This window comes from Talpa europaea (assembly GCF_964194135.1).
Source record: "Talpa europaea genome assembly, chromosome: 14".
Classification (NCBI taxonomy): Eukaryota; Metazoa; Chordata; class Mammalia; order Eulipotyphla; family Talpidae; genus Talpa; species Talpa europaea.
The window spans coordinates 14,250,709-14,266,564 of NC_140082.1; the positions used below are offsets into that span (position 1 = coordinate 14,250,709).

The following is a 15,856-nucleotide window of genomic DNA, read 5'->3' on the forward strand; positions in this document are numbered from 1 at the left end:
TTTTGTGTCTAATATTCTAGCTTTCCACTGAACTTACATAGCAGCTATCTTCAGGGACACAGCGGTGCTAGGAATACAATGAGTGCGATAAGCCATGGCCCTTGCATGCATGACTTTAAAGATGTTTTGAGCTATACCCATTCTATACAGGGCTCAGTGCTAGGAGAGGTACATATGTGGTGAATTAAACAATTTGAATGTATTAGACATACAGCCAGGAAAAAAATACCAGGGGAATTTTAACCAGGGGGAAATTGTTAACAACCTCAATTTATTTAAAAAAAAAAAATTAGTTTGTATTCTCTAATGAAAGTATGTGCTCATTCTGAAATATGATTTAAAAAAAACAAAAAACAAAAAAAACCTAGCTTAGTTGTCTTTCTTGGGTCCCTGACTTTTAAGTCTGGCATAATAAACCCACTCATAACCCTTTTCACTTGTCAGTCCCATTCTGCTTTCCAGAATGCTTAAAGCTAGTATAAAATTGCATTCTGGTCACTCTTGCTGCTTGTAAAAGCCATTCATCTGTTAAGAGAGGTCCCCATCTCAACACAAAAGTGACAGGTCCCTGGTGGCGCAGGCGGTTGAGTGCCACACTGTGAAGCTGTCAGCAGCCTCTGCAGTGCGGGTTTGATCCCGGCCGGCCGGCGAGATTCCAATATGGCGCAGCAGACCTCTCTTGTCTCGCCTGCTGCACCCCTCAGCAGTGTATTTCGTCAGTCTACCTGTTCTGTTCCCCACTCTCTCTGGTGAATCCTCTCACCCTTCCACGCCTCTGGCCTGTACCACAGTTCTTGTATAAATAAATAAAAATAAACCTACAAAACAAAACAAATAATGCTCTCTTTAAAAAAAAAAATGTGACAGGGTAAATATTAAAAATTTATTTTTTAGATGTATGAGCCAGTTAGAATCTCTTCAGGCTCTCATCCTTAATTTGAGTCACAAAACTGCAGCAAAATTTATGTTCCATGCCATTCCTGAAGTGGGCAGGCAGATTCTTCTGGTAGGTAAAGTGTGTCAGGGATAAAAGTACTGTAGTAGAAAAAGGACACAAATTTGGCATTAGTTAGGCTGTTAAGTTGGCTTCTTTTTCTAAGGCTCAGTTTCTTTGTAAAGTGAAGATAATACCTCCACTAAGGTGCTCAGTGTAGTTTAAATATTAGCCTTTAAGGATTCTGAAGCTTACAAATGTCCATCACACTAGTTGCCTCAGGCCCTCAGAATGCTCAGGTTCTTAGGTGGTTGGTGCACCTGTAGAGGAACAGTGCCTGTATACACAGCCATGGTATGGAAGAGCATCAGCTACAAGGGTTTGAGTTTTCTGCCACTTGCTATGTTAAGACCTTTGGTAAGCACACCACTCTTAGCTTTCAGCTATTGTGGTTCCCTGCTTTGCTATCTTCTTGAAGTGTTAGATGAAAGCAGTTGATAGCGTTTAATTTCTCTTGGTTTAGAATATTCTGACTGATTAATTAAAACACTGAGGTAACTGTTGGAACCTTTGATAAGGTGGATGCTTTTATTTTTTTCCCGCTGGAAAGATTTTGTGTCTGCTGTGATCTTCAGCTGCAGGCTACTCAAATAGGTGAATTTTGCAGGGTAGAACTTTGGAATTGTATTCTTTAAGAAGTTGAATGCCTAGTATCTCTCAGTGCATTTATTTAAAAGGAAAAAAAAAGTTGTGTTTTTGTTTTTTAATCCTAGGGATTTTGCTTTTTGCCTATACTGTAGCCAAAACAAAGACATTCTAGATTCCTTAAATGTCAGTGTTTGGTAGCTTCATTTAGACCTTGTATTCCCATCATAAAAACCACAGAACATGATTGCGTTTTAATGTACCAGGCACTGTACAATAAGAGAAAGCAAATTACCTACCCTTGGAGAACTCATTCTCACCAGAGTTACTATAATAGTATGATAAGTACTCTGACAGATAACACGAGCATTATAGAAAAGACAGTAATTTTGCTAAGTAGGGAAAAATGTGAAGGCAGAGGAAAAGACATTTAAACTTTACCTTGAAAGATTAGCTAAAAACTTCCTTAAAGCCATGTTTCACATAAATACCTTAGGTTGCTGATCCTTGACTTAAACTGGTGGTGTGGGTACATGGACAAAGGCAGACACAATTAATTGGTTCCATTTTTAAGCAGTAAGAGGCTTGCAAAAACTATCTTTAAAAATAAAAATGCCGGGCCTCCCCGGTGGCGCAGCGGTTGAGCGCTGGGTTGCGAAGTCGCCCGCAGCCTCTGCAGCACCGGTTCAATCCCCGGCTGCTCCCCGGCCACCGGAGGAGGGTCCCACATGGCGCGCAGACCTCTCCTGCCGCCCGCTGCTCCCCTCAGCAGTGTACTTCGGTCCTTCTGCCTGCTCTGCTCCCCGCTCTGGCTCTGGTGAATTCTCTCACCCTCCCGCGCTTCTGACTGTACCCAGTGCTTATATAAATAAATAAATCTAAAAAAAAATTAAAAAATAAAAATAAATTAAAAAAAATAAAAATGCCCATTGGAAAAGAATCCACTATACTGTAGAAAATTTGAAGAATGGGTGGAGGGGAACCATAATTATTTCCCCATCATGTTGGCGTTCTGGCTTGTCTTCCTCTGAGGACTGTTGCTATTGTGAGTGCTACACTAGCACAAGAAGTCTGCTTTTAAAGTCATTTATGGCTGTGGTACACATGGGTTGATGGCTGAGGCCATGGAATAAGTATGGAGCAGTTCACGTGATCATACTGTTTTGTCCTGGGTTTGTTTTCAGGCATAGTTGAGTGCAATGGAGGAGTGGCGGAAGAAGATGAGGTGGAGGTCCTCCTTGCCCAGGAGCCAGCTGCTGATCAGGAAGTGCCAAGAGATGCTATCTTGGCTGAACAGTCCCCAGGAGAATTTGACTTTAATGAGTTCTTTAACCTTGATAAGGTGCCATGCTTGGCTTCGGTGAGTACAGCAGCACACATGCCAATATGAATGGAGCAGTTAACTTTATGGTTCAGTTTGACCTCAATTTTTAAGATAGCTCTATTGAAAGTATTATTTGCTAGCTGTCTTGGGGTCTTTTGGTTCTTATTTTTAAGTATTATTTAAATTTGTGTTGGCCTTGTTTTGCAGTTTAATAGAAATGACTGCGTCTCGAACTCTTTCCAGGCTGGCAGCATTGATCTAAGAATTCTTCAGATATTTAAGAACATTGTCTGGTTTACTTTCAAGTAGTTAAGAGTTGTAAAGATTTACTGTGGAAGTGCATTTTTATAACTGGTGATTGGTATCATGCTGATGTACATTCCTTGGGTAAGGCTGATGTACATTCCTTGGGTAAGGTGGTACCGCTGTGATGTGATAGTTCCAAAAACCTTTACTAAAAAGGGCCTTGAAGGACTCCCAGTGTTGCAGTGAAACCTTAAAGTTGTCTTTCTGGACATTTAAAGTAGAAACAATAAGACATCCCCAAATCTTCACTTACTACTTGCTCCTATAGTCTTGGCCATTTAATTAGTGTAGGCTTGTCAAATTTTTGGAGGAAAGATCTGTGTCTGATGCACACAGAAGCGAGTATTTTTTTTTAAAGATTTATTTATTTTTACAAGCACTGAATTCTAACTTATGTAGTTACAATTAAGTCTTTGTTCTTTAATTCCCCACAACTATACTTCCTTTAAAGCACAAAAGAAGGCCTCCCCTGGTGGCGCAGCAGTTGAGCTCTGGGCTGCGAAGCTGCCCGCAGCCTCTGCAGCGCCAGTTCGATCCCCGGCCGCCAGGCAAGGGTCCCACATGACGCGCAGACCTCTCTTGCCGCCCGCTACGCCCCTCAGCAGTGTATTTCTGGTCCTTCTGCCTGTTCTGTTCCCCACTCTGGTGAATGCTCTCACCCTCCCGCACTTCTGACTATACCCAGTGCTTGTATAAATAAATAAATCTTAAAGAAAAAAAAAAAGCACAAAAAAGAGGAATAAGAACTCATCACCAACTTATCCTTTGGCTCTCTTCCTCACCCAAAACTTGGCTACTAGTAAGCGATAAGTACTAGGTTAGGAAGTCTCTCCATTGACATGCGCTGCTCTTTAAGCTATATTTCATAATACACACACTCAAAAGCAAAGCTGGGGTCAGTAAATGCCAGTGTTCAATTGTGCTATATAACCAACTGGATGGACTCTAATATAATACTGTGGAAAAACAAGAAAGACATATGTAAAATTGGAATAGCAAATTGTAAATGTTACATACAGTGCTTGAAATTATACCTGGCACATAATTAACATGCCACAAATGTTAGTTACTAATAGGTATAAACCAGATTATACCTATATTTGTAAGTTGTATTTACTGACATTGCAACATATTAGAAATTGCCAAAAATTTATACAAACTGAAATTTTGTATCCTATGTACAAATTTCAGTTAAATAATTAGAAATAAATTTGTATATATGATGCAACTCTTATTACAGTGCCTGACACAGAACAGGTGCTGAAATATGTTGGGGGAAAAAACGGAAATCAAAATGTAATCCTAAACTATATAGAGTGATGAAGAGGAACATTATAATAACCTTATATGCATTCATAAGAAAATTTGCAAAAATCAGTAAAACTGAGCAAAACAAATACAAAGTTTCCATAAATGTGGAAACTAAAATAAAAAAGCATTTATGAATAAAACTTAATAGCTATAATACAGCAAAAATATTTCACAATATCTGTTTGATAATCTGAGTAATTTGAATCTTAGTATGATTTGTCTAAACAACCTTTGTTTAAAAGACCAAACAGTCCATGTAGCTTATGCTACAAATGCTACTGAAAATCTAGTCTCGAAAGAGCAACTGATATATACCAGAACACAGTTCATGGCATCCTCTTCTCTAGCAGCTGATGACTGACAAGGAAGTACAGAGGATGTCTTGAACAAGAAGTCAGAGCTACGGGTTCAGATCTCAACTTCTGTACCAAAATACAGGAGCAAGCCACTGCTGCTAGAGCATCCAGCTTGCTCGTTGGTAAAAATGACTGACTAGATAAACTCGTAAGATTCAAGTTTAAAATGTTTTTAGGGCCTCCCTGGTGGTGCAAGGGGTTAAGTCTCAGCAGTATGAAGCTGTTGGCAGCCAGGGAGCAACCCACATGGTGCAGCAGACCTCTCCTGCCTCGCAGACTGCTCCCCTTAGCAGTGTCTTTCAGTCAGTTCTCCTGTTCTGCGCCCCACTCTGTCTTTGGTGAATCCTCCGCACGCCCCAGCCCACACCTCTGGCCTACATTCCAGCTCTTGTTTGCATAAATAAATAAATCTTTAAAAAAAATAAATACAATGTTTTTAGTTTCTTGAAATTGGCATTTCCAGTAAATGTGTTTAAAAGTAACTTTGTTTTTACTTTTTGGTTTTGGTTATAGTAAAACTTAGCTTCTATAACAGAAACAAAAGTTGGTAATGGATCAAAAAATGGAAATGACTTTTTCAGCACTTACTGTTCCCTCTGGAAAAAGTCCTGATATTTTGTATTCATTTCCTTTTTCATGTGTATCTTCTGGCCTTTTTCCTATACAATAAGAGGAAAAATAATAATTAAAATGCAGACATTTTTGCTATCTATAACATTTCAAACTCTTTCAATATTTTTAATCACTGTAGCATTGCATTTAGTTACTTTTTATTTTATTTTTTAAGATTTATTTATTTATGCATGCAAGAACTGAGGTACAGGCCAGAGATCCGGGGAGTGAGAGGATTCACCAGAGACAGAATGGGGAACAGAACAGGCAGATTGACCAGAGTACACTGCTGAGGGGAGCAATGGGCAAGATAGGAGAGGTCTGCTACACCATGTAGGTTGCTTCCTGGCTGGCTGGGGAATTGAACTGCAGTTGTTGGCCACAGCTTGATAGCGCTGTCTTTAACCCCTACAACACCAGGGAGGCCCCTAGTTACTTTTTAAATAATTCCTGTCCGTGACTGAGGTAATTACATTTTGGGTACATTTCTCATTTTTTCACAGTGAAATCACTCAATGTTTCTCTTCTTACTTGGATCATTGCAAAATTAGTCAGCATTATAAGGTGTGAGAATCTATGAGTGGAATATGGTTGAAACTGTGTCAATTTTCTGTGGTCCAGAAAATAAATGTACCACCAGCAAAATGTACTACAAGCCAAATTAGGGTCTTGAATTTAAATCTGTTCTAGAGTTCAAAAGAAGTATTTTTTCACATGGTTTGGGTATATTAGAAAATTCTTCCAGGTAAGAGTAAGAGTATATATTTAATCTCCCACTGCTTAATTTTAGAAACTGTCAGTTCTAGACTTCAGATAAAACAAAGTCACTAACTTTATCATCCAGAAAAACCCAAGTTTTTGTTTATCGTTGGTATAGAAGTATATGCCTTATTTTCAAGGATGTGCCTCATTTTTGAATTGACATTTGCTTTATCTTTTCATGAGAACACAGCACAAAGACCATTTATAGGATTCATGAAAGCATAGAATTGAAAATTCATTTTTTTTTAAGATTTATTTATTCATACATACAAGAACCAGGATACAGCCAGACATGCGGGAGGGTGAGAGGATTCACCAAAGACGGAGTGGGGAACAGAACAGGCAGACTGAGTGAAACACACTACTGAGGGGAGTAGCAGGTAAGACAGGAGAGGTCTGCTGTGCCACGTGGGATCCTCACCAACTGGCCGTGATCAAACCTGCACTGCAGAGGCTGTGGACAGATTCACAGTGTGGCGCTCAACCACCTGTGCCACTGGGGAGGCCCAAAAACTCATTTTTTAAAAAGAGATTAAATCTAGTTTTTGAGGATTAGTAATAGAAATTACTCTTACAAAACAGTAAAGAAATTATTTCTGATCTTAGTGCATCATTTAATTATACCCCCATATGTTTCAAAACAAAACATGAAAAGTCTTCATTAAGTTCAAAGAGATGTTAGAAATCAGTTAAAAGCTAATCTTCCACATTCTAACACTTTGTAACTTTGGCCTGGAATTATGGTTTATATGAGCTCTACTTTTTAGCTTTTGGCTGTAGAAATTGTCATCGCTGAATTTCATGATATTCATTAGTTTGGAGCAGTTTGAAGGAAGAGTTTTATCAGCTCTTCATTCCTGATATTCAGTTGAGGGCCACCCATCAGCTTGGCAATGATATGCTTTACTCTGGTGTTGATTTTGTTGTTTTTTTTTTTGTTCCCACTCCTTTGGTGCTGATTTTGATTTTGAAATTATCCTGAGACTATTCAGTAACTCATGGGTTTTCTAATAAGCAAAGGAAACCAAAACACTCTGTGCCATCAGGTTTTTCTTTATATGCTTAGAAAGTACATGGTTGATTATACCCAAGTTCCCAAGTTGAGGTTGCACAGAAATGACCCAGGAAGGGAAGAAAAAACAAACATGTTCAAAATCCTAAGTTCTGAGGGTGTTTACTTTCAGGTCACCAGCATCAAGGGAAGTTTCAAAGTGACACATTCTTAATATTGGAACCTTTACTATCATTGTCTTTTTTTTTTTTTAAAGATTTATTTATTTATATAAGCACTGGGTACAGTCAGAAGCGCAGGAGGGTGAGAGAATTCACCAGAACCAGAGCGGGGAGCAGAACAGGCAGACGGACGAAATACACTGCTGAGGGGAGCAGCGGGCGCGGCAGGGGAGGTCTGCACACCATGTGGGACCCTCACTGGTGGCCAGGGTTCAAACCGGCGCTGCAGAGGTTGCAGGCAGCTTCGCAGCCCAGCACTCAACCGCTGTTCCACCAGGGGAGGCCCTGTCATGTCTTTTTTAACAAGAAACTATTAGCTACTTTTGTCTTTCCCTCTAGATGATAGAAGATGTTTTGGGAGAAGGGTCAGTCTCTGCCAGTCGATTCAGTAGGTGGTTCTCTAACCCAAGCCGTTCAGGAAGCCGATCCAGCAGTCTTGGGTCAACACCACATGAAGAACTGGAGAGACTTGCAGGTAAAATGGCTTCTGGCCTTCAACATAGACTTGAACTTGCTCTGACATGGTTCATTCTGTCTTCATTAGTCAGGGATCTACCAGAGAATCTGTGGATACTGAAAAGTCTTCATTTCTGTCCTTTTAATACTGTTGAAGATATGTTGCTATGCTTTATTAGGACCAGTTAGTTATGAATATATTTTCTTACAATATTAGGTCTGGAGCAAGCCATCCTTTCTCCTGGACAGAACTCGGGGAATTATTTTGCTCCTATACCATTGGAAGACCATGCTGAAAATAAAGTGGATATTTTAGAAATGCTACAGAAAGCCAAAGTGGATTTAAAACCTCTTCTTTCCAGCCTTTCTGCAAATAAAGAAAAACTTAAAGAGAGCTGTGAGTGTTTGTAAGGTTCTCCTTAAGTTTGGATGCTTAAGGCAATTGGCCCCAATATACTGCTATTTCATCACAAGTCAAGCAGGTGGTGGGATATGCTTAATGTCATTCAAAAAATCTTTTAGTCAAACAATACCACCTTCCTGATAACTGATATTCTGTGGATCATGGGCCCCATTAAAAATTTTTTCTCCACATTCTCCTCCAGTCTGATTATAGCACTCCAATGAGTGTGGTAGTCATGATGACTAACTTGGCATCTCCTCACACCTTTGACCCAGTCTGCCATGCTCTGTCTTAGGGTACTAAGCCCTCTCCATGAAACCTTAGTGATAGAATAACCAAAGTACAGTACATGTAGCAATTTTGCTGATACTGGGCTATCTGAGATTCCTGTCCCAGGTAACAAGTCTCCAGAAGACCCATTTGAAGTCCTCCAGCAGGATGTGCGATAGCATCTTGTCAAGTGTTAAAACTAGTATACCACAATTGTGATTCCCTAGATCCCTAGTTTGTCTTATTAAGTATGCAATTAAGGCCTTGTTCCCCTGAGCAGCTATGATTTTAAGTGTTCAGTTTGTCTATTTTGGGTGTCAGTATTTTCTGACAACCTCATTTCAACTGTGAAATATTTTCACCTTAACCATGATGATTGTCAAAGAATTCCTACCAAGTGTTCTTTGTTTGACTTAATCTGTATGTTCTCAAACTTTCAGCACATTCTGGAGTTGTGCTTTCAGTGGAAGAGGTAGAAGCAGGACTCAAGGGCTTGAAGGTGGACCAGCAAGTGAAGAATTCAACTCCCTTCATGGCAGAACACTTAGAGGAGACCCTGAGTGCTGTTACCAACAATCGACAGCTCAAAAAAGATGGAGATATGACTGCGTTCAACAAGCTTGTGAGCACCATGAAAGCAAGTGGAACTTTACCTTCTCAGCCCAAAGTCAGCGTAAGTATTTGGCTAAAGCCCTGGCTTCTTTCTACTCTACTTCCCACCATAATAATGGATTTTTTAAACGATATTCTGAGTAAGCTCAAAATTCTTTAGTAGTCATTTGTAGTTAATTGATGCTTTTAAGTTCTTTAGTTATTGCTTATGCTATTTGTTACTAGCAAAAGCAGGTTTGGGCCTCCCCGGTGGTACAGCGGTTGAGCGCTGGGCTGAGAAGCTGCCTGCAGCCTCTGCAGCGCCAGTTCAATCCCCGGCCGCCAGCGAGGGTCCCACATGGCGCGACAGACCTCTCCTGCCGCGCCCGCTGCTCCCCTCAGCAGTGTGCTTCATCGGTCTGCCTGTTCTGCTCCCCGCTCTGTCTCTGGTGAATCCTCTCACCCTCCCGTGCTTCTGACTATACCCAGTGCTTGTATAAATAAATAAATAAATCTTGGGGGAAAAAAAAAAGGAAAAAGCAGGCTTGTTGGTTAGTTTTATGCATTGTGGGTGACGATATAAAGATTGAAAGATTCAGATATAACTTTAAGTCACTACTAAAAAAAGGTAAAAACAAATACTATTGCATGGGTTGCAGAGAAGGGTTGTTCAGATACTTAAAATAACTTACCTTTTTTTATGTTAAAATTTCTTTCCTCTTGTATCTTCTAATTACTACAGGATACTTAGGATTACCTGCTTTCTTGATTAGGCAACTCACAGTTATGCAAGTCATTTGTAAAGTATTTAAGATGGAGTTTTCAAGACAGTTGCATAGTGTTAATTTACTAATGGAAAAGCTATGACTCCAAACTTGTAAAACACCTTTAAGAACGATATTGAGTTAGAAGGTGACTATACGTCAGTAAATGCAGTTAAGTAGGACATACTTTGTCTTAATGATTAGAGGTTAGGTCTTAGCTATGGCCTGTGTCAATATTGCTATTCATTGATGGTGTGAATAGGGAAAGCAGGGTAAATCTGAATAATAAACTTACACTTAATCGCTAAGTTATAGCAAATTTACCAAACTCAGTTTTGTCTTGTTTTCTCCTGACACCTCATCTGGATACTACAAGTTAGCCAAGGTAGCACATGTTTGATTCACTATGCCTTGTACCAAGGAAAAGCAACTGATTTTTGATATTACTTATCTGACCACCAGTTAATGATAGAGATAACATAGGTGCCATTTTTCCTGGCCTCACTACTAGAAGTGACTCTCTCTCTGAAAAGGGATATCTACTTATTTTTAGGTATCTGACCACATCATGCCAGTTACAAGGGAAAGTGTCTTTTAACTGAGTTATCAGGTTAAAAGATTGCAAGTTACTATGTTCGCCTTTCTTGTTATTTTTGGGGCTTGCTGACAGGGTGCTGATTATAGTGGTATGGATCAAATTTTGTAAGTAACTTCTTTTAGTGTAAGTTGAGTAAAGAAATGGAGGGAGGGGCCTCCCTGGTGGCGCAAGGGGTTAAGCGTCAGCATTATGAAGCTATCCGCATGAGTTCAATCCCCGGTCAGGGAGCTAACCCACATGGTAGCAGACCTCTCCTGTCTCGCCTGCTGCTCCCCTCAGCAGTGTATTTCAGTCAATCCGGCTGTTCTGTTCCCCACTCTGTCTCTGGTGAATCCTCTCACTACCCCCCCCCCCGGCCTGTACCCCAGTTCTTGTATGCATAAATAAATCTTTAAAAAAATGGAGGGAAAGGTGGAATTCAATAGTTTACAAGATGCTCAACATTTGTTTCAGATATGGTTCTAGAGTTTGATATTAACATAGTTGTCTACCTGCATTGTGAAGGTAACTGGCTTGATGTTGGGGTTTTGTTCTGAAATATATCTAGTTTCAGCCATGAGAAAGAGCCTCAAAAACCTGTGTAAAAGGGTGAATGATATAATTCAAGTTGTTAGGCAAAAAGTAACAAACTCAATCTAACCTAGAAAAGATAGCAATAAGGAAAGACGTATGACAAACACACCAGGTGTCATCCTGAAATACTACTTTGATGTATGTGTTGTTACTACACCTATGTATGTTATGCATACTGTTTTTGATGTGCCTCCATCTGTTTATAGAGTCAGTGGTATTCCTTCGTCCCCCAAGTAGGACATGTTAGTTCAATCTAAACTCATGCAAATTGAATGGTAGATTCTATCCTCCAAATACAGTAAGTCATATAATATAAAGTTGTTTTTGTTAGATGAAATTAAATGATTCTTGAAGAGATCGCTGATTTAAATCACCAATCAGATGATCAATTCTAAAATCAACAGTGAAACACTTGGATATCTTTGGATTGTCGTCAGGCCTGCCTGAAGACACTGCCGTGATCTTGGCAGCTCCAGCTAGAAGGCAAACTACCAGAGAAGCACTTGAGGCAGAGCTAAATGGGCACAAGAATGTCTTGAAGTGCAGGAAATAATGCAGGTTGGATGCAAAATATAACTGCTGCTACATTAAAAGAACAAAAAGTGGAGCGTTTGAATTTTGCCCTGTATGTGAGACCAATTTTGGAACAACATGTTTTATAATAATGAAGTTTAAATTTCCTGAATTATAACCATTCTGGCCAAAATTGCAAGTCTCTAATAAGATTTTAAGTGCCATCTATTATCTGTAAATCTTGATAAAGGTAATGGGTAATGAGGATTGCCTCAAAAATTACAATCTATAGGGCCTCCCTGGTGGCGCAGGTGGTTGAGCACAGCGCTGTGAAGCTGTCCGCAGCCTCTGCAGTGCCGGTTCAATTCCCACCGGCCTTGGAGCAACCCACATAGCGAGCAGACCTCTCCTGTCTCGCACACTGCTCCCCTCAGCAGTGCATTTCAGTCAATCTGCTGTTCTGTTCCCCGCTCTGTCTCTGATGAATCCTCTCACCCTCCCGCACATCTGGCCCGCACCCCAATTTTTGTATGAATAAAATAAATCTTTTTAAAAAAATTACAATCTATAAATTACCAGCATTTCCTACGTGTGGCTTCCTGCTAAGTGTGTGCTCCCCTATTCCACCATTTTGTTTTTTTCCTTCTTTTTGGTCACAGTGATAGAAACAGTGAAATGGATTAGGGTTACCACAGGAAGGAAAAGACCTGAGAGACTCTGAGAGAGTCTAGAAGATTCTTTCCAGTCCCAGATCTTTGGGACCTGTGTGATGACAGTGAGACAAGTGGATCTAAGCTAGTTTTGTTATTTGGACATCATTCTGCTGTTTTGTCAACTCCATGGAATTTTTAATGCTTTCTTGTGATCCCAAACTCTGTAAGTTAAGTGTGGAAGAAGGTTAAAACTAATTTTCTTTTGATGTTTTTAGCGAAACCTTGAAAGCCATTTGATGTCCCCTGCTGAGATTCCAGGCCAGCCTGTCCCTAAGAACATTCTGCAGGTACTTCTCAGTCTCATACTGGGGCCTCAGAGTCCTTCTGAGTGGTTTTTTGGTGTTGTGGTCCAGCTTTAGGCATTAGAGAATGATTCATGTTGCCTTGGCAATTGAGGATATGAAATCACTGCTGACATGCTTCTATTGCTGTTAATCTCAATGTGGGGCAGGGAGTTGGCTAAAATAAGATGACAAAGTCAGTCCTTGATGTCCAATTTGCAGGTTTACAATTTCTATGAAAATTGAAAGTACATAACTTGTATTTGGAGCACTAACTTAAAGCAAATGCTTTTAACTGATTATTTTGAGAAATGTGTTGCATGTACCTGTGCCAAGTCCCTCATTAGAGCATCAGGGAGATTCATCATTGGCTTTCAAAATTTAGTCCATAGTCTCTGGCTAAGAGGAAAAACTAAATTTGTTCACATAGATTTGGCTTTCTCCCTTTAGGAACTTCTGGGTCCACCAGTTCAGAGACCTGCTTCTTCCAATCTTCTGAGTGGCCTTATGGGGAGCTTGGAGTCTACATCTTTACTGGCCCAAAGAGCACCCTCTCCTCCCTTGTCACAGGTGTTTCAGACACGAGCAGCCTCAGCAGACTACCTTCGTCCTAGAATACCATCACCAATTGGTAAATATGATTGTGCATAGATGGCTCCCTCCCCAACATGTTATACTTGTTTTATGGATCTAGGGACAAAGTCCTTCTTTTGGATCCTTGAAGAGTTTCAAAGGATTTATTATTTGAATGCGGGTTTATTATTTATTATACTTGGGGAGGGGAATACAAATGTAGAAGATAGTTTATTATTCATACTGCCCTTTTAGATTAGTAAGTTCACATTATAGGTTTGGGTTTGTTTTTTCTTTCTCTTGAAATTGATCTAAATTGGTTCCAGCTCTTTTAGTCCTCTTTATGTTGGGACTTCAATCCAAAAAAGTTAATTTGACTTCCTTTTTCCTTGATAGGAGAGTAGGGGTGCTCTATTTCTCATAAAGTTGGTACACAGTCAACTGTGAGGTCTTGTGTCTAATTAGAACAAGAACAGAAGCTCTTTCAGAAACCTGTCCAACCCATGTATTTTACAGAATTTTTTGTTCCTGCCACCCTGGACCACCTTATGCTTCTGGCCAGTCTGGGCCCTGCCTGTCATGCTTTAAAAGGAAGTTTCTATAATTTTCCTTCCACAGTTAGTTAGAATGGAAAGAACCTCAAGAAACCTCAGAGCACTGGCCTCTGCGTTGGTACCATTGGACTTGGTGATAATAGGCTAAATCATGGCCTAGAAAAGCTTTTCTCTCACAAATAGAGGTCTCAGCCTAAAGGGACAAGCCGAAAACTTGGTGGAGAAGATGGATATATATATACCAGCATGCTGGGCAATCAAGTCCTCTGCTTGAGGTCCATATAGCCCACTGTCAGTACAGGAGTCAGTGCTCCTTTAAGAGATGGTGTCCTGCTAGGAGGAGCATGCATTAGTGATAACGCCTCTCTAATGGATGATTTCTCTCTTTACACTCATTGTTATTGTAACTTTCCCAACAGGTTTCACGCCAGGACCACAGCAACTTCTTGGAGATCCATTCCAAGGCATGCGCAAGCCCATGAGCCCTGTCACAACCCAGGTCGGGCTAAACTCTTCCTCAAACTCAATCTGTTGCTTGATTTCCTCTTACTATTTTTTTGTGGGATGGAGAATTGAATTGTTATTATGCTTGGAAGTGGTTCTGAACTATAATTCAAGCTCAGTGCTGAATAGTTAAAGTCATACTTAGTTAAAATCCTGGTAAGTTTATAGCAGCACAATTAAAAGTTTGTAGTATGAAATTTCACTTGGCTGTTACTTAAACATAAGATATAGCAAGGTGATACGTGAGGAGAAAGTGCATTGACTGTCCTCTTTTTTCTGCTGATCCTCTCCTGCCACTTCGGTTCAGCAGATGAGCCAGCTAGAATTGCAACAGGCAGCTTTGGAGGGGCTGGCCCTACCACATGATCTTGCAGTGCCAGCAGCAAACTTCTACCAGCCTGGTTTTAGCAAACCACAAATGGACAGAACCCGAGATGGATTCAGAAACCGGTATGTTACCAGTCCTACTCTTTTTTTTTTTTTTTTTAAGATTTATTTTTATTTATTTATACAAGCACTGGGTACAGTCAGAAGCGCGGGAGGGTGAGAGAATTCACCAGAGCCAGAGCAGGGAGCAGAGCAGGCAGAAGGACCAAAGTACACTGCTGAGGGGAGCAGCGGGCGGCAGGAGAGGTCTGCGCGCCATGTGGGACCCTCCTCCGGTGGCCTGGGAGCAGCTGGGGATGGAACCGGTGCTGCAGAGGCTGCGGGCAGCTTCGCAACCCAGCGCTCAACCGCTGCGCCACTGGGGAGGCCCACCAGTCCTACTCCTGTGGAGATTTGCTAATTAATTTTCCTCAGATGAGGGGCCACCCCCCGGTGGCGCAATGGGATGGGTTGAGCGCTACGCTGTGAGGCTGTCCACAGCCTCTGCAGCACAGGTTCGATTCTCGGCTGGCCAGGGAGAAACCCACATGGCATGGCAGACCTCTCCTGTCTCGCCCACTGCTCCCCTCAGCAACCCCGTCTGCCTGTTCTGTTCCCCGCTCTCTCTGGTGAATTTTCTCACCCCCCCGCACCTCTGACCTGTACCCCAGTTCTTGTATAAATAAATAAATCTTAATTTTCCTCAGATGAGCAAATTAGCCACATACTGATAATGTTGTACAGTATAGAGAATTCCATCTCTAAATGTTACTAGAAGCGGAAACACAATTGGATTCTACTTCAGGCACATACTTTTCATCCTAAATTATTTTATTGATCTAAAGGATTCATTTTTACAAAAGTAGCCTCTAGCATAGTTCCTTGTTTATGAGATGATGAAAAACAAAACACCTATCTTCCTCCCCCAGATTCCTTAAGTTATCAAACTATCCCTTTGTTGATCAAGGGTTTGTTGGTCTGAGCTTAACAATTGAGTACTTACTTCTCTCTCCTCCTGTTCTTTTCACTAGTGGTAACAAGTAGTCAAAGGAAACTAACCACAAGTGGGAAGTGGCAAAATTATTGTAAAATAAAACCTTCCAGAAAAGTGCACTAAGCAGCTATATAGCTTCTTATAAGGCAAACTCTCTTGTTAACTACCCAGCAGCTTTGTGCCCTGTCCCAGTATCACCTTTCCTCCCCACAGTCACCAG

At 40.7% G+C, this 15,856-nt stretch overlaps 1 protein-coding gene across 2 annotated transcripts in view; it reads left to right on the plus strand.

Annotated features, from left to right (window-relative positions):
* Positions 1-15,856, plus strand: part of EIF4ENIF1 (eukaryotic translation initiation factor 4E nuclear import factor 1) — a gene marked incomplete at both ends in the record, with an annotated part of 41,992 nt that overhangs the window by 19,202 nt on the left and 6,934 nt on the right. Inside the window, 8 exons of one of the 2 annotated variants that reach the window (XM_084253615.1) lie at positions 2,764-2,939; positions 7,823-7,958; positions 8,157-8,336; positions 9,053-9,285; positions 12,580-12,651; positions 13,096-13,276; positions 14,192-14,271; positions 14,587-14,726. In XM_084253615.1, the coding sequence (XP_084109741.1) occupies positions 2,764-2,939; positions 7,823-7,958; positions 8,157-8,336; positions 9,053-9,285; positions 12,580-12,651; positions 13,096-13,276; positions 14,192-14,271; positions 14,587-14,726 (1,198 nt within the window). Of the gene's footprint in view, positions 1-2,763; positions 2,940-7,822; positions 7,959-8,156; positions 8,337-9,052; positions 9,286-12,579; positions 12,652-13,095; positions 13,277-14,191; positions 14,272-14,583; positions 14,727-15,856 lie in introns of both variants that reach the window. The other variant, XM_084253616.1, reaches the window with a different exon arrangement.